The 19,306-nt window shown below is 39.0% G+C and overlaps 2 protein-coding genes across 7 annotated transcripts in view; both read left to right on the top strand.

Annotated features, from left to right (window-relative positions):
• MLIP (muscular LMNA interacting protein) overlaps nt 1-12,079 on the top strand; it is a 78,250-nt gene extending 66,171 nt beyond the window's left edge. For all 6 annotated transcript variants that reach the window (XM_070932935.1, XM_070932933.1, XM_070932932.1 and 3 more), the window contains 2 exons: nt 10,304-10,357; nt 10,929-12,079. In XM_070932935.1, coding sequence (XP_070789036.1) covers nt 10,304-10,357; nt 10,929-11,072 — 198 coding nt within the window. In that variant the 3' untranslated portion in view covers nt 11,073-12,079. The remainder of the gene's footprint in view (nt 1-10,303; nt 10,358-10,928) is intronic.
• A 5,436-nt stretch (nt 12,080-17,515) lies between these two features.
• Nucleotides 17,516-19,306, top strand: part of TINAG (tubulointerstitial nephritis antigen) — a 42,488-nt gene continuing 40,697 nt past the window's right edge. The window contains exon 1 of the mRNA XM_070954800.1: nt 17,516-17,867. Within this exon, the coding sequence (XP_070810901.1) occupies nt 17,516-17,867 (352 nt within the window). The remainder of the gene's footprint in view (nt 17,868-19,306) is intronic.

The raw sequence follows: 19,306 nt of genomic DNA, 5'->3' as shown, positions 1-19,306 counted from the left end.
AATAATAAATAATAAAATGTGAACGTGAAGCAAAATAAAAACCCAGAAAAAGGTAAGATTAGTTTATCTTCTTGTACGTGTGCTTGGTTTTCCAAAGTATTTGTAGATTTGTAGATGTAGGGGTGACATGATAGCAGTCTTCCAATATTTGAGGAGCTGCCACAAAGAAGAAGGGGTCAACCTATTCTCCAAAGCACCTGAAGGCAAGACAAGAAGCAATGGATGGAAACTTATCAAGCAGAGATCCAACCTATAACTGAGGAGAAATTTCCTGACAGTGAGAACAATTAATTAACGGAACAGCTTGCCTCCAGAAGTTATAGGTGCTCCATCACTGGAGGTTTTCAAGAAGAGACAGGACAGTCATTTGTCCGGAATGGTATAGGCCGTCCTGCTAGTGCAGGGGCTTGGATTAGAAGACATCCAAGGTCCTTTTCAACCCTGTTATTCTGTCTTCTATTTAAGAGAAAGGCTTGGTTAGGAATAGGTTAGTCCCTTGCTGAAGTACAGGCTAAATTTCTAAATTAACTTTAAGATTCTAGCATAATGTAAATTTCAATTCTCCCAATCACATGTTTTCTCACTGCTTTTTATAAGCAAAACTGGTAATTGTGAGAGAAAATTGAGTTCAGAACTTGAAAGTATGCATACCTGATCTTAGGAAAGAATGCTTACTATAGATGGAGAAATGGATGGAGAAATTTTAAGTAAAGCAGTTGCTGGTAGAAATGTAATGGAGTGCTACTGTCTGTGAACTGCTGTGAGAAAAGAATGTTTGTTAAAAGAAACAAAACTGGCTGTGTGTAACTTGTGGTTTTGACCATGCTCTGATATGATAGAATCATAACAGATGAGTGAGTAGCAGTGCTTGATTTAAAAAGTATGCATAGCAAAGCAGGAAGAGGGATCCAAGAATAAATGGCTGCGAATGAATAAGGACAAAATACAAAACTGAGTGTTAGTATTTATTTACTAGATTTTTAAATAATTCTGCCTTAGTACTTACAAGTAACTCAAGGCAGCAAACATACCTAAGGCTCCTTCCTTCTCCTCTTTTTCTTCACAAGAACAATGCTGTGAGGTGGGTTGGGCTGAGAGAGAGAGAGACTGGCCCAGAGTCACCCAGCTGGATTTCATGGCTAAACTCACTGTCTCCAGGTTTCTAGGCCAGAGAATGAATAAAGATTGATTTCCAGAACAAATATATGGAAGAAGAACAAACTGGTGAGAGAGGTGGAAGGATTATGATAGTTATGGCTGAAAGCAGTTAATGATGTCCTCAAAAACAGAAAGGTAGCAAGTTTAAAGCATAAATAGCAGTATATCAACTGGTATATAGACGCAAGGGAAGCAATCATGCTTTACGAGGTTCGTTGCATTTCTATTTTCACATTTTAAAAAAGTCTTTAGCTTAACAAAGAATGTGTGCATCTATTCCCTTTCTGCAATTTTATAATGTTGCTTACTCAAAAACCACAATGGGCATGTTATGTGCATTTATATAGTGTGTGCAAAACATTTCATTTGGTACATTTAGACTACATCCTGTCATTTAGGCTCTTTTCAAGAGGATTAAAGGAATGTTAGAACATCAGTATTGAATTTGTTAAATTGGGAGAGCAGCAGTTACTGGCTTGTACAATGTTTTGTAGTCTTAGGCCTTACAACTAGAAATATGTTCTGAGCTGTACAAATTGTTGAAACTCATGTTTAATTTCATTGACTAAACTATTTGTCAGCTGTGTCATGTTATTTCTGTGTATTCCATGCTAGACATTTTGCAGAAAGATAAGGATGTTGGTGATGTGGTGTCATTGTGAAATTTTGACTAGGAAAAAAAGGGAGAGAAATCCATCCATTTTCCTCCTGTGTTAATACATAGTCCTGTAGAAAGTCAGCACCCCCCTCCCCCAGAAGAATGAAATATTTTGGGGAATATTAAAAAATGCAGAATATTATATTTCCGTAGATGAGAAATGGAGAAACATGTTTTTTTTTTTTAAAAAGATAGAAAGTAGACTCAGCCTTTCTTAATAGCCCCCAACATATATTTTAAGAAAGATTGGGTCAGCCTATTAAAAAACCAGCCCCAGTTTCCCTGCCCCAAGCAGAAACTAAGGAGGCCAACTTTTAGAAATGCCGATTTGGTAATCCATTCAGAAAGATTGGGTCAAGACAGAAACTCAGATAAGCAACAAACAAAAGGTTGACAAAATTAGCTCAGACAAGCACCTAGGATTTGCATTTCCCCTTTTGCCTATAGAGCCAGCTTTGACCCCTACATAATCCCTACATGACCACATAGGAATCTGACAACAGACAATAGAATACATGACCTTGCACAGGAACAGGAAGTTCAAGTGCAAAGCCCAAAGGGACTCAACTCCAACTCCATTTTGTCAGCTGCCCAGAACCACAAACCCATGTAGTTCTGCTTCATCAATATGCCATCTTTCCAATCAGCCTCCATGTTTCCAGTGTCTTTCTCCCGGCTTGGAACTGAACCAAATGGATATTTCTTTCGACAGTCCATTAGGCAAACAGCATGTATCTAGAGAATTCAGCTCTTCATTAGTAGATTTTGTTATGACTTTTACCAGTACATGAATTCTTGTCCATTTGAGTTTAATCTATCGTGCCATTACACATCAGGGATAATGCCAGCATGTTCAGAGTTGATTTCTTGGCATGACTACCTCTGTAATGTTTTACTATGCTCTTTGGTATTCTTTATGGACATTTGAAGTTGGCTGTTCAATGTCTGCACATTTATTATCTAATTCTTTCTTTCTTTTAAAAAAAAATAGATTGCATTTGCAGTAATGGATACTGGCATTGGCAGGGGGTTGGAGCAGAAGATCTCAAATCTTTATAGTCAATGATTCTGCTTTATGTAGAACTTTGACAGGAAATAGCTGTACACTGTATGACATCTGCATGTCCAGACAGGAGAAAAGTCTCAATTTGGTCTTAATCAGCTTTTTAATTGGCTTTTTTCGTAGAAAATGTTTCAGCAATTTCTACCTGTTAACAGTTGGATGCCATTATAACTTTCCTGTCAAATAGTTGCTCCAAATGTTTCTTCTCCCAGTAAAACAGCTTGTATTCTCCAAGTTTACATTTGGAAACTCTTTTGCAATTTTGGGGAACCTGAAGCTTGTTCTATATCTAAAACAGTGTTTGTCATTTTGATACATTTTTATGAAGTCATTGTCCTTTGGATCATGCTTGATTTGTACAGAATTAATTGACCATGTTTCTGCATTTCATTGAGTCGTGATCAGTAGAGACAAACTCTGTCCGTTACAGGAACTTCCAAGCATCATCTTAATCAAAGATGGGAACAAGCCAGGGGTGAAATGCTCCTGGTTCGGACCGGCTCGGACGAGTAGGTAGCAATGGCAACGGGCAGTTCATAGAACCAGTAGCAAAATCCCTGCCCCGGCCCCCCCTGCCCAGCTGAGCCGCACGATCATCAGAGCCTTTTTTTTCTTTTAAATGACTCTGACAAGCCAATCTCTGACGATCCCAGCTGAGTTGCCTGCTAATCAGGCAACTCAGCTGGGATCGCCAGAGCCATGTAAAAGAAAAAAACTTTTTTCCTTTTAAATGGCTCTGACGATTCCAGCTCTGATGACCCCAGCTGAGTTGCCTGCTAATCGGTAGCAAAAATCCCTTCCCCTCCCCCCCTCAGCTTGCTTACCTTAGCTGCTGGTCGCAACGCCTTGCTGTAATCCCTGCAATCCATTGCATCAGCAAGCAACTGAATCTCCCTGCCTGCAATTAAGCAGGCAGGGAGTTGTGAACTTCAACTCCCAGAATTCCTCAGCCAGCAGAGCAAAGCTGACTGAGGAATTCTGGGAGTTGAAGTCTACAAGTCTTAAAGTTGCCAAGGTTGGAGACCCCTGTTCTATTGGGTAAGTTTTTTCCCCCTTTGGGAGCTTTAAAAAAATAGTTAATTGGGGTTTTTTTTAGTTGTTCTTCTTTTAGACCTAGCCATTTAAAGTTTAGGAAGTTTTAAATTTAGCTGGTTTTATATAAAAATAAAAATAAATTAAAATAAAATAATATTTGTGCAGCTTTCTGAGATTTAGTGTATTTCTGTAGTGTTTCACTCTAACTACACAAACACACAAAATCTCACAAAGCTGTATGTGGAATTTTGTGTGTGTAAAGTGTGAAAGTTGGTTTTTTGTGGCTTTTTGTGGCTGTGTGAGGTTCCTGCTTGTTGCAGGGGCCATTTTAGGTCTAGCACAGCTGCTTTTACATTGTGGGTGAGCCAGTTGTGTTGTGTTGTGTTTTGTAATTTAAAACAGGGCAAAGAAGTGACATTGACTTGGCCACACCCACCTGACCAACAAGCCACGCCCTCCCAGTCACCTTACCACCAAGCTTCGCCCACAGAACCGGTAGCAAAAAATTTTTAGATTTCACCCCTGGAACAAACCCACATGAGCTCAGCAGAGGACATTATAAGCTCAAAAACAGAGAACAGCATAGTGCAAATGCTGCATTGTTTTAATGTTCTATATTGCATTTTAATTGAATGTCTGTAAGCCGCTTAGATTTGCGTCTAATGAGATGGGCAGCATACAAGTTTAATAAAATGGTAGTACATTTGCTTTGTATTGCTAGTTTTAGAGTATTTCTTCTTTTATTTTGGAGCAAAGAGATCCAGTATAGCAATAGATTTGATCAAACAACTTTTCCAGTAAATGGATTTAATGTAATAAATAAATCTAATGATAGATAGATGATAGATAGATATAGATTTATAACAAAACAGATTTAAATTAAAAGTGACAAAATTAGTGGACCAGGGGAATGCTGTCGATATAATTTACTTGGACTTCAGTAAAGCATTTGATAAAGTAGACCATAACCTACTACTGGATAAAGTAGAAAAATGTGGATTAGACAGCATCACCACTAGATGGATTCGTAACTGGCTGACCAACCGCACTCAACTTGTAGTCCTCAATGGAACTGCATCTACATGGAGGGAAGTATGCAGTGGAGTACCCCAGGGCTCTGTTTTAGGCCCAGTGCTCTTCAACATCTTCATCAATGACTTGGATGAGGGGATAGATGGGGAACTCATCAAATTTGCAGATGACACCAAGCTGGCAGGAATAGCCAACAGTCCAGAAGATATACAGAAGGATCTTGACAGACTTGAACATTGGGCGCTATCTAACAAAATGAAATTCAACAGTGAAAAAAGCAAGGTTCTACATTTAGGGAAGAAAAACAAAATGCACAGGTACCATATATGTGGTACCTTGCTCAATAGTAGTAACTGTGAGAGGGATCTTGGAGTCCTAGTGGACAACCATTTAGATATGAGCCAGCAGTGTGCAGCAGCTGCCAAAAAAGCCAACACAGTTCTGGGCTGCATAAACAGAGGGATAGAATCAAGATCACATGAAGTGTTAATACCACTTTATAAAGCCTTGGTAAAGCCATACTTGGAATATTGCATTCAGTTTTGGTCACCACGATGTAAAAAAAGATGTTGGGACTCTAGAAAGAGTACAGAGAAGAGCCACAAAGATGATTAGGGGACTGGAGGCTAAAACATATGAAGAATGGTTGCAGGAACTGGATATGTCTAGTTTAATGAAAAGAAGGACTAGGGGAGACATGATAGCAGTGTTCCAATATCTCAGGGGCTGCCACAAAGAAGCTGAAGTCAAACTAATCTTCAAAGCACCTGAGGGTAGAACAAAAAGCAATGGATGGAAAGTAATCAAGGAGAGAAGCAACTTAGAACTAAGGAGAAATTTCCTGACAGAACAATTAATCAGTGGAACAACTTGCCTGCAGAAGTTGTGAATACTCCAACACTGGAAATTTTTAAGAAGATGTTGGATAACCATTTGTCTGAAGTGGTGTAGGGTTTCCTGCCTGGGCAGGGGGTTGGACTAGAAGACCTCCAAGGTCCCTTCCAACTCTGTTATTCTATTCTATTCTAAAAGAAAGCAGCATAATTATATTTTCTCTCCCTCCCTCCCTCCCTCTCCTCCTCCTCCTCATCATCATCACTAGGTTTTATTTTTCTTAGCCAACAAACTGTAGTGATATTTAGTAGTAGAAATTATCTAAATACTGTTTCAAGCAATTGGAATTTACCTCAGTCCTTAAAGTGGATTTTAAACTTCATAATTCAGCAGAATTTCTCTCTCCTGCATCCATTGTTAAAGAGGACTTCCCTATTCTCTTCCTAAATTTTTGTAGTTATTTTGTCCTTTTTTTCCTCTTTTGTTCCTATTTTTCTTGTCCTATTTCTCAATTTTAACCATACTTATAAGGCTGCCCAGGCCTTTCTTTTGTCACATGTATAATTCTTAAATTTCTGGCTTACCTATCTGGAGACCATGTCCCTAAAGATTCATAATAATATATTTGGGGGAAAAATTACTTTGGTGTCCTTTATCTAGAAAAAAAACAAACCCTAGGCCTGCAGAGAATTTCTTTGTTTGGTGGGCATATTTCCATACTACCAAATCAGTAAGAATTTCTGGCCATTTAAGGTAATAAACATAAACATCAAAAACCCAATAAAATACAAACACTAAACCCGAAATAAGTAGATCAGTGATAAAAAGAACTTAATAATAAAAAGAACTTAATAATAATAATAACAATAATAACAATAATAACAATAATAACAATAACAACAACAACAACAACAACAACAATAATAATAATAATAAAGTGCCTGCCCCATCCAACAGCAATGCCTTAGGCTCTGAGTCTCCAGACCATGATTATTGCACAATTAGTATAAAGAATGTATTTCAATTGAATTCCAGACGAAATTTATTCTCATTTATTCCTGTTATTCTCAATGAAATTACTGCTGCTTATGTTTGTCATTTTTGAGCTAGGTTATGAGGAATCTCTATTAATTTTATTCCTGTATATAAATCTGTATATAAATCATACTTAAGAAGTATGATTTATTTATTTAAAATTTAGATTTATATGGCTGCCCAACTCAACATTGACGCTAGGTGGCATACAATTAAAATATAATATAATACCTACAATATACACAAAATAAATACAATATACACCTATAGATCAACTGGACACACTACCAAGCTATCCCAGAACTTTGGAAGTAAGGGAGTAGGAACCCAGCTTTTAAAATATTGCCTAAAGGTTTGCAGAGTGAGATAGTCTGAACTCTAGGTGAGATATTACTCTAAATAAAGGTCTCCAAACTTGACAACTTTAAGAATAGTGGATTTCGACTCCCTTAATTCCCCAGCCAGCCATGCTGGGGAATTATGAACATCCCTTCTCTAGAAGGAAAGTGCTGCCACAGAAAAGATGCGCTCCTTGGGCCCAGCAGGTGACTTTTTTTAATGGAGGGTACATGAAACATGCATGTCTTGTTGAATTTTATAGGACAAGCAGAAATGCAAAAATGGTGATCTCTCCGATAGCCATGCCATGAAGGCTTTTGTAGACAATAATTGACACCTTGAATGGCACCCAGAAGCTACTCATAACCATTACAGCTAGATTAAGAGGGGTATTCTGAGGTGCATTGCTTATTTTGCTGTGTTCTGAACCAGCTGTAGATCCTGAGTGTTCTTCAAGGGCAACCCTATTTAAAGCCATTGCAATAATTTACATGTGGGGTTACTCAGGTATGAGTGACTATGAGAATGGACTTCTGACCCAGGAAGTAGAGCAATTTGGACACCAGATGATTCTTTGTGAAGGTTCTCGTGACCAAGTTGCTACCTGCTCACTGAATAGGAGCCAGGACTACATTCAAATTGCTTGTTCTGGTTCTGAATGGAAAAGTGCCACCCCATTTAGAATCAAAGATGAAAATTCACTGACATCAAAAGAATCATGCAAACATAGCTACCCAGTCTCTTCATGGTGAATTTAATCTTGCCTTCCCAAGTTGGTACAATCTCCAGGATTGAGATATGATCTCAATCATCTTATTTGGGTGACCAGAGATTATAATGTTTAGTTGAGAACCATTAACATACTGATAGTACCTGATCGCATATCAACAGATGACTTTGCTCAAGGGTGTCATTTAGAAGTTAAGCAGAAAAGTTGAGCACATTGAGCCCTGAGATATCTCACTACCCGGTGGCTTCAAACTAGATTTCTTGATACTTGTCAACATTTGCAACTGACCACAGAGAAAGAAAAAACATTCCAGCACCAGGACTCCTCCTTCCAAACTCCATGGATGGTCTAGAAGAATACCATGATTAGTATATTGAAACTGCTGAGATATAAGAAAAAACAGGAGAGTTGCACCACCCTTGCCCTAGCTCTACCAGAGGTTACCGACAAGTGTGATCAATATTAATTCTCTACTATGCTTGGCTTGAAATCCAATTGAAATGAGCCCAGGTAATTCATTTCTTCCAGGCTGTCCATTGAATCCAATGTTGGCTTCTTGAGAGCAAGTGAGCACACCATTGTCTCCTTCAAGCCAAGTGAAACAATCCTCTTCTCAAGGATAAATTTACTGTTGCATGGATTTAACCACATGCCACCTCTCAGGAGATCAGGAGGGACATCTTTTAATTAAACAGGTGACTGGATAGCATGTCCTGTCCATTCCCTCAAGAGTCACAGAGCCAAACATTTCCCACATAACAAAACAAATCTATGCCTTGATCACATCAACTGGATCTCAGCACCTCAGTGGATCTGAGCAATTTTATCCATTAGATGCCTAGAGTAGTCTTCATAACAGCCTGCAGATAGTCTTGTGATTCCTTCCCAGCAGGGAATGGGTCACTTTAAACAGGATTGATATGTGGTTATGTGTGGATAACTACATTTTTCTACTCTTATTCCCATGATGTAATTCATAATATGGGCTCTTACCGATGCCTGGTTGATCTGTTTTAAAAAAAATATTCTATTCTATTCTATTCTATTCTATTCTATTCTATTCTATTCTATTCTATTCTATTCTATTCTATTCTATTCTATTCTATTCTCCAACACTGCTCTAGAAGTCTCTCTTGTCTTTTACCTCCTCCAGAAACCAAGGAGCAAGACCCTGTACTTTACAGCCAGATTTTTCTCCCTAAAAACAACAACTAGACATATAGATTACAGCCTGATCTTCAATGTGTGCATATTTGTGGGTGAGAAAATAATAGTTCATGAGTCAAAAAGGCTGGGAAAACAGATGAGGCAGGACATTGATAAATATAATTAGTTATATAAGAAGGAAAAATCAATTCAGCAGTTCCTATAAGCATCTTTTTTTTAAAAAAAAAAAAAAAACCCAGGGAATGTAAAAGAGACTTAGAAGGTTTAAGGTTAAGATCAGATTTGTTGGCTAGGTTCCCTGTGAAATCTATTATAAAGCTTCAAAACTCAAGCAGCCAAGGTGGGATGAAGCAAGAGTGCTAATGGATTGGAAAATAGCCTCGCACATATAAACCTCACAAACCTTCAGGATCACAAATCACAAATAGAAGTATTGCAATTTTCAAATGAGTGAAAATAAGATTGATTTGACTTTCCAGAAAGGGTGACATCAATGTCAATGTCATACATAGAGGGTCTTGCTTCTTTTCAGTTTCCTTCTTTCTTTCAGGGAAAAGTTTCTGGTTTAGATCTAAGCCGCGTGGTATCCTAGTGGTTAAGATGCTGGGCTTGTCGACTGGAAGGTCAGCAGTTCGAGACCCAAGCACCGCATTATGGGGGGTGCACCTGTTCTTGCCCCAACTCCTGTCAGCTTAGCAGCTCAAAAGCATGCAAATGTGAATGGATAAATAGGTACCACCGTGGTAGGAAGGTAACTACATTACGTGCACCTCGTGTATAGTCATGCCAGCCACATGACCACAGAAGCATCTTTGGGCAATGTTGGCTCCCTTGGCTGGAAAATGGAAATGAGCACCGCCCCCTAGAGTCAGACACGATTGGACAGGAGAAAACTACCTTTTACCTTTTCTTGTTCAAGACGCTTTCCCAATGAAAGGAAAAATAATGTCCTTTTTTCAATCGTTAGCTATTGCTGGAAGCAAGGGCAAAATTGTTTCTTTCTGCACATAAGGAGACACAGTTCCAACAACTCTAGCCTGATGTCTGCACAAATACACCATCTGGCATTTTCCTGATAGCATCATCAATAAGTCCTCCGACAGCCATTCATAATGAGGATATTAGGAGCGGATTGTACTGGCCTTTAGTTTTCAATTTGCCAAGTGCTTTTTTTTTTTTAATGTTATGCCATTATTATGTCATCATGACTACTCTGGTTGCCTTTTAATGTTCTTGACATTTCCATTTGCAGACCACTCATCCAATTGTGCCTATTCCTGAAAATGAAGCACTCAGTTCTAAAGAGGTAAACCACTTTCCAGTTCTGAAATCATGCAGTGTTATGAATTAATATTAGTTTGGGAAGCAAAGGAAGCAGGCTCTGCCTGCCAATAAACCAATAAAGTTATTTTTTGCTAATCTGTCATTTTGTAAAAAAAGTATAATCATCTGCTTGCATCATATGCATAATGTACATTTGTTTTTGTTTGTTGATCAAAATCTCAGGGGACTATTTAGACCAGAGGTGTCCAATCTTGGCAACTTTAAGACTTGTGGACTTCAACTCCCAGAATTCCCATGGCTGGCTAGGGAATTCTGGGAGTTGAAGTCCACGGGTCTTAAAGTTGCCAAGGTTGGACAACCCTGATTTAGACTTTATTTGGTCCAGGACTGTTTAATAGATTCTTCTTTCAGTCTATGGTACTCTTACTAACTTGTCGTCAAATCTGTATTATAATTCCAGCAAAAACAAACACACTCTGTGGATGTGATGTAAGCAAATCAGATACTTTTCTTGACTGCTCCTCAAAACCATGATCAAGAAGTCACTTGGCTGTGCTCACACAGGACCCATTTGACATATGATTTCTTTTCAGCTTTCTTCGGTCAGAAGAAAAGACAAACCACCCTACCAAGAAGACTTAAATGAAGGAAATTTTCTAGACACTGAAAGTCCACACCAAAGAGGTCACTCTCCACTCAGCAGAAGCTCAAGAAATAATTTTGCAAATCTCAGCTAAGTTATAGCCATAAAGATCTGACATCTAAATATGCCATGTAGTTACTACTTCTTGTGGCCCTGGGATAGTTTTTAGGCTCTGGAATCACTGTGCCTTAAATACCAGCTGCTGTGGTGAAAGTACTGTATCGCCATATTTGTGAGCCTCGGAAATGCATCCAAATTCAGTAACAATGCATGCGGGACAATGTGACTCGATCCAATAATAGATGTTAATAATGTTATTGTTTTGAATTTCTAATAATGCTTGGGATCTTTTGGAGGCCTGCTCAAACGAAAGAAGGTGCTGGAGACCGTCATTTTGCTTTTTAACATTTTAGATTTTTTTTTTAAAAAAAAAACCAAGGTAATGTTAAGTATTTCTTGAATGTTATATATATTTCATGTTTTAAATGCTGCAAGCCCAGTAAAATGGGTAATGTGGAGGTGCAAAAAGAAATGCCCAGGAAGACTGGTGTTCATCACTGGTGAACCTGAACTCTATAACAGTTCACAATTGGATTATAAAGACTGAGTTCAGCCTTCTCTGAAAGACTGTCTCATCATAAACCTGCTGCACGCCTCATGCTTAGCACTGGTTTGCTTTAATTGCAGTTTGGCTAATTTGCAAGAAACAAGTAAGAATCGGTTGCTGGATGAGCAAATTATTCTTTTGTCATTTGGCCAAATTCATGTCTTATTTTATCTTCTTTTTTAGCAATTTTTGCTTTACATCTTAATCCTAAACATCTTTCATTGGGGGGTTCTTTGGTGCTCTCTGAGCTTAGCTGTTTTCCTGCAGACATTTATTATCCCAGCTACATAACATCATCAGTGCTAGTAAGGAGTGGGATTTCCTTTCTCCCACTCCTTACTAGCACTGATGATATTACCTGCTTCAGTACTGTTGAAACTTTGAATGGTCACTAAATAAATGGTTGCAAAAATCACGTAATGTTTTCAAAAGAAATAAAATGAAACTATATATTATACAAAACATTTCTTATGTGTTGTTACGTCTATTGATTACTGGCTAGAAGAATTGGCCAGCAATTCTCCTATTTGAACTTTGGTATCTAGAAGTTATCATTGCTGTAAATCAGCCTCAGGTTGTGTGCCCAGTGTTTTCTAAAAGTATTCAGAAGTGTCCACCATTTCCTTCTTTCCTGCAAAGATCGTTTTTCCGGATGGAATCCAAAAACTCATTCCTGTGTTTCATGAGCATAGTAATTTACGACCTTTTCTAAAGCCTCATTCAGGCATTCTCCTAAATACTTCAGGAAGAATCGAGTACTGAATAATCCCTTCTCTAGTAGAGACACGCATTCTTCTGATCCATACATCAGACAAAATGCACAAAAAGAGCAAAAACAGAGGCTTTTCCTCAGATCCGGAGCCCCACAACTGGACAACCACCTCATAGAGAACCAGATGTGCCACATTCCAGGGAGCAGAAGCAAAGTGTGGGGCAGACAGGAAAATGCCACAACCCTGTTTTTACACTACTCATATTTGTATATGGGAACAGCTGAATAAGAATATTACTTGAATCATGATTTTAACAGTAGATATCTAAACTGGTGGTTTACTATAAACAGAATATTTGGAAAAGGACTGCATTAGAACTAAAGGCAAAGCTGTTCCTGGTCTTCAGGTTATAGACAGTCTCCAGAATGGGGGGCGGGATTTGAAGAAATTGCCTTCTTGTACAAATTTAATACAGGGCGGAAGGCCTAACTGCATTTCAAATTAAATATAAGATATTAAAAGATGCAAATGATACAAGAGGCTTGGATTTACCTGACTTGAAAAGGTATTTTCTGTTGTTTTAGTTTTCTTTTATCTTTCTTTCTGTTTTTCTTCCTTATTCTATATTAGTTTGCATTCATTTTTACCTTTGTTTTTAAATGTTTAAATGACATTATAAACACACACATGTGTACATACATACATACATCAGTGATCCTTGGTGAAATCCAGCCATTGATGCAAGAACAGAAAAAGCTGACAGCATAATGATTGTCCTCTGTGTTCTTTTTGCTGGTGGATATTTTAAAATATTGGAAAAACTGGGTTAAACTATGTTAATCACAACTTGAGGGTGTGACAAGGCTAACGTCTAAGGTTGGGAGAAAACTGAGGTTGCCAGGGTGTTTTAAAGAAAAGAAAGGCCTGGTCCGGGCTTTTTCAAACCCCAGTCCCTGGAATTTTAAGGTCCAACAAAAATTGTTGGGGACCTATAAGAGACTATGAGAGGGGAAAAAAAGTTCACTCAAATACAGCTAAGGGCATCCATTGCAATTTTTCAAAGATGCAATAGAAAGGGTAGGGTTTATCAGTTATCACTGAAAAGCCCCAATCTCTCAGGGGAATTTGTCCTTGTGAAGACCCCTCACTTTCTGTCTATGAGGCAGAAGGGCTCCAGGGATTTTCTTTTTACCTAACAAATTCCATAGCCTGAAAAATATGAAAATCCCTGGTCTAGGCCATGAGTCAGCAATGGCAGGTTGTTTTGTTGCAAGTTGGTTTTGAAACTCCCATCTCTCTCTCTCCCTCCCTCTCTCCTTCCCTCCCTCCCTCCCTCTCTCTCTCTCTCTTTCTCTCCTCTCTCTCTCTCTCTCTCTATCAAAAATGGTGGGGCATCACAACACTCAATTCCCAACATGGAAGTTGTGACTGATTGCATACCAGTTCAGGGACCCTTCTTCCCTTATCTTGGGAAGTCCTTTATCTCCACTAGCTGGCCTACATATTCTCTTCAGTGTTTGGCCCATAACAGGTGTACATATAACCCGAAAGGAAAGGAATAGTATGCATAAGGAATATAATGTTGGAGGAATCGTGTTAACTGATGTTGAACTGTGATTTAAAGATGGATTATAATAGTGTGCCTTGAGGGGAGAGGGATATATTAAATGGCCAAGAAGGCTGAGGAAACTCCCTCAGAATAAAGAGATTCTAGGAAATTGCCCACCATAGGGAAAGTTAATCCAAAATACAATTAGGATAAACATCAAAACAGCAATGGACTTCAAGAACTGGCATGCATTCTTGGCTGCTCTTTTCACTTGTCCATTTGTAAAATTTGTCGTTGGGCCGACTTGCTTTTTAATAGCTAGGTCAAGTGACACAATTGTGGGAGAAGATGCAGTGTTTTGCTTTGTTGGTTTAAACATAGTAAATCTTGGACCTAGACCATTGGTTTTAAAATGTGGTCTTGGGATTTCATCTTGTTTAAATATTCAGGGGCAATGTTTACTCATGCATCAATACGAAGAACTCCTCTTCTCTGGAATCCTTAAGCACCCAGCTGGATTTGTTGCTCTTGTTATATTTGAATGATGCTCCGTCTTTTAAAAAGAGTGTTGGCCATGCTTATGAATAAAATAAAAGAAGTGTAGTCTACAACAAGCAGTTTCTCTTTTTTCTACAACTTCTCATCTATACTTTTCTGATGAAAGTGTAAAATATAGATTTTATTATAAGCCTGGAAATGGGGAAGAAAAGGAGAATCAAAATGATCAAAGAGGAGGAACTATGCCCCTCAGAATTAAATTTAGCACTTATGAAGATGTTTCATTTTTAATTTAGGGGAAAAAAGGCAGGTGTGGGTAGGAAGGGGAAGGAGAGGGATATGATCTGCAAAATGAAACGTGATCTAAAAGAAGATGTTTACCTTTTACACTTGTCACTTACAAGGTCCTTCTCCATTTGCACTTCAGTGCAATTCATACATGCTCAGCAATCCTTTTTTTCCTGCTGTGTCCACATGAGATTGATTTCATAAGGTCCATGCCTCAATTATCTTTAGCAATGGCACTTGAAATGCAGCTAGTGAGGTAGGCACCAGGATTTCCCAGACTAGTGAGAACTGTTATGTCAACAAAGCCTGCTTCCCATGACTTTGAAGAGAAAGGCAAACTATCCATTGACTTGGAAAGGGAGTGAGGTAGAGAAAACCTAGGTTTTAAATCATGGAGCAAACACACATATTCAACACACAGATCTTTTACATAAAGCCCAAGGCTTCATCTTATGTTCAATAAAGCAATTCATATAAATATGTTGTGCCTGTGAGCTTTTGCTGCTTGTCGGGTTACGGGTTTGGTGAGTCAACATTTATTGCCATTTCTGGCATGAAATTTGGCAGAACATAGGTTAAATTATCAAAACTCTGCTGTTGCTTTGGATACAACCAGATACACATTTTGTCAGTGGTGCAGTTTTGTACATCTAGGGAGATTAGTAGATGATAAATGGATGCATGGATGGAGATGAGATTGATTGATTGATTGATTGATTGATTGATTGATAGAAGAGAGAGAAATAACCTATCGGTCACTTTAAGCTGCCATGGGAACACTTCTTTCACTAAAGCTCCTAAAGCAATCTGTTTGGACTGTGAGAAAATAAGATTCTTTCAAGCTGAGCTTTCTTCTAATACTGCACCTGCCAGGTTTTCAGCCATTTGCTGGCTTGGAGAAAGACCTAGGACAACCCAAATAACAGCTGATTGTGCTGGGAGAACTAAATAGTGAAGTAAGTTCTATGTCTTCGTGGCACAACTTTCCCATCTGATGTGCCAGTCCTCTGTGGTTAGTCTGCTTTTGGACCAAGGGCTAATTTCTTTGAAAGATGTGTAGGATCCTTGTTCAGGTTCTTTCCTCCCTTTGAATAATGTTTTCATTACCACCAACAAGATGCCTCTCACTAGTGGGAACATAATTGAACTTCCATCATATGCAAATGACCCTCCAAATAATCATTTAAATAACAGTGTGGGTATTTTTCTCCTTTATTTATTAATAGAACAGAAATTGTATATAAAACAATAGAAAAAATACAGAAAAGAAAAATAAAGTGGAGAAGAAAGTTATCAGTTGCCACCCCAGGCCACCCCAACGATGTCCTTGAAGTAATGTTCCAGTGCCTGGAGGCCCCCCCATCCAGGGGGGAAACAGGCTCCGACTCAACCCTTCCAAGACTGAGTGGCTGTGGCTTCTGGCATCCCGATATAGCCAGCTGGTGCCATTGCTGGCTATTGGGGGTGAATCACTGGCCCCCACGGAGAGGGCTCGCAACTTAGGCGTCCTCCTGGACGCACGGCTGTCTTTAGAAGAGCATATGATGGCCGTGGTCAGGGGGGCTTTTTATCAGGTTTGCCTGATATGCCAGTTGCATCCCTTTCTGGATCGGGACTCAAGCACTTGTCACTTCCCGCCTGGACTACTTCAATGCTCTCTATATGGGGCTCCCCTTGGGGTGCATCCGGAGGCTGCAGTTGGTCCAGAATGCGGCCGCGCGGGGGATTATGGGAGTGACAGGGCGCTCACATATAACACCTCTCCTGCGCAAGCTGCACTGGCTTCCTGTGGTCTTCCGGGTGCGCTTCAAGGTGTTGGTGACCACCTTTAAAGCGCTCCATGGCTTAGGGCCGGGGTATTTGCAAGACCGCCTTCTGCTGCAAATAGCCTCCCACCGACCGGTTCACTTGCACAGAGAGGGCCTCCTCAGTGTGCCGTCGGCCAGACAGTGCCGGCTGGCGACCCCCAGGGGGAGAGCCTTCTCTGTGGCAGCACCTGCCCTCTAGAATGACCTGCCCCCTGAGATACGCACGATATCAGACCTCCGGACTTTTCGTCGGGCCCTGAAAACACACTTATTCCATCTAGCCAGGCTGGCTTGATCCCATCCTCTCAGTTTTTAATTGAATTCGGTTTTAATTGGGTTGTTTTAAACTTGGGCCAAAATTATTTAATTGTTTTTTAAAGTGTTTTTTAAATTTTATATGTTATGTTTTATCTTGGCTGTACACCACCCTGAGTCCCGCAGGAGAAGGGCGGTATAGAAATAAAATAAAATAAATAAATAATAAATAAATATGTGAGGTTTTTAGTGGACATACTCAGAATTTTGAATATATGCCACAAAATGGCTGCCATGTTGCTACAAGTAACAATTACTTACCTTGTAAGCAAAACCTTCGAAACTGACTTTGTAAGTGAAGTACTTAGGTCTTGATTTAATTTCCGTAATTTCATATACTTTAAGCTGTGCTGTTTTATGTAGAGATAAAGCTCAAGAAACACTGATAAAAAACTTCACATATAATGGCTTTATAGTAAGGATTTGCTCAATTGTTTTGTTCCAAATGATCTTAAAAAGACTCCCAGTCATTTGCAGGAGACAGCTTGCATTTGTCATCCCCATGGTGCCTAAGTTTTTTTTTTAAAAAAAAAAAACTTTATAAATAATGCATTTTATAGCATCTCTGACTAATGATTAAAGTACAAATGTTTTCCCCATCACCAAGAATGTTCCTGTGGCAGGCTGAATCTGTGTGGCTTCTTTTTTAGGAGTTTTGACATCAATGTAGACATAGATAAACACTTCAGACAGTCCTGCTCCGAGTTTCACAACATCAGATGCAGCCACCCTGACAGCAATTTGCTTTTATACTCAAGAATGTGGGCCAGGGCCTGGAGTTTAGCTTTATGTTGCTTTGCAATCATGATTTGCACGGAAGAACTATTTGCCTCCAGAAATAATACCCTACACAAGGATTGTTCTCCAGATTGTTCTGGAAGGAAGAGAGTCAAAAGAATTCCACTCAGGAGAAGCTACTGCTGGCTGAGAGGCTGTTGCTCAGGCAGAGATGACAACTGCATCTTTCAATACAATGTCAGAAATGCCACATGCTACTGTGATGAATTTTGTACTTCAGAGCCTCCTGATTCTATTGACTGCTGCCCAGACTTCTGGCTGGCCTGCCACAAGCATACTCCAGAGCATGTAAGACCTCAGGTACAGCAATGGGGTAAGTGTTATGTTCCCACCTCCATTTCTACCAGACAGAGGAGTCGATGTCCTTCTGGAATATGACCGGCTGAACGCTGTAAAAAGGTTCTGACTCTTGGAGATGAGCCTTGTAACGGCTTGCCTTCAGAAATTGGGAGTGCTCCATCCCTGGAGGTTTTCAAGAAGAAACTGGACAGCCGTTTGTCTGAAATGGTATAAGGCTTCCTGCTTGAGCAGGGGATGGGAGTAGAAGACCTCCAAGGTCCTTCCAACTCTGTTATTCTGTTATGAGTATTCTCAAGAGTTTGCCAAAGGTATGGTCGGTAAATGTGCAGAAAGAAGGAAGGGGGAGAGGAAGTTATACTGTAGTTTCCTGCATTTGTCTTTTTTTAAAATAAATAAATAAATAAATACTAGTAACATTTATTAGAAAATACATCACTCGTTCCTCTTTTTTTATAAAAGCAGTATTGGGAAAATGGAAGATGATAAACTGCATTATTAATACACGCTAATAAAGTGTTTAAAATTCAGAATCATGCATGACTGTTTCATCTGCTATTACCATACTCTTGAAGCTTTTATTTCAGTTCTTTTAATAAATTGAGCTCATTTGGGAAGCTTCTTTCATTAAAAAAAAAGAAAGAAATTAAAACGTGCCTAGCAAGGGCTAAAAAAGAGCTATCCCTCTGAGATGGATAGCTATCTTCTATCTTCTCAACTCCACAAGTGACTGAAGGCTATAAACAGCCTTCAGACAACTGTTCCCAAAATGAATAGCGACAGATGGAATGACTTTGCTCCTATTTATGTCCAATTTAACTGTTAAACTGGTCTTTTCCACTCTCTTTTGTTTTTAACTTAAAAACTAAATATTGCTGGATATATTTCCTGTTGGTTTCAAGAGAATTCTTTTGACATTATGCCAGCTGTTTTGAAATCCGAATAGATAGCAAGATAACTGAGGATTAATAACAGTGATATCATCTGACCACATATTACATGTGACATCTGAAGATTAAAAGGCTACAGTTTGTCAACTCTGACTTATTTAAACTGAGTCAGGCCATTGGTCTGATTTCCTGGGATTTTAAAATTTGTTTTTATTTTATTTTAGAAGAGTTTTAGTGAAGCCTTTTTTTTTGGTCTTGATTTACTAGTTTTGTCTTGATTTACTAGTTTGCATGAAAATATCTTTTCTCATGGAGCCTTTTCATCTTCTCTTCTCTTCTCTTCTCTTCTCTTCTCTTCTCTTCTCTTCTCTTCTCTTCTCTTCTCTTCTCTTCTCTTCTCTTCTCTTCTCTTCTCTTCTCTTCTCTTCTCTTCTCTTTTTTGTTGCCTTTGAGCCAGTGTTGATTCCTGGCAACTATCTGGACAGGACTCTATAGTTTCTTGGTGACATTTCAGAAGTGGTATGTACTTGCTTGCTTCTTAGGGCTGAGAAAGAATGACTGGCCC

This window comes from Pituophis catenifer, unplaced genomic scaffold (genome assembly GCF_029215685.1).
Source record: "Pituophis catenifer annectens isolate HBS135680 unplaced genomic scaffold, rPitCat1.0.hap2 SCAF_1, whole genome shotgun sequence".
NCBI lineage: Eukaryota > Metazoa > Chordata > Lepidosauria > Squamata > Colubridae > Pituophis > Pituophis catenifer.
The sequence above is the reverse complement of the archived record's forward strand: the minus strand, read 5'-3'. Positions and strand labels throughout refer to the sequence as shown.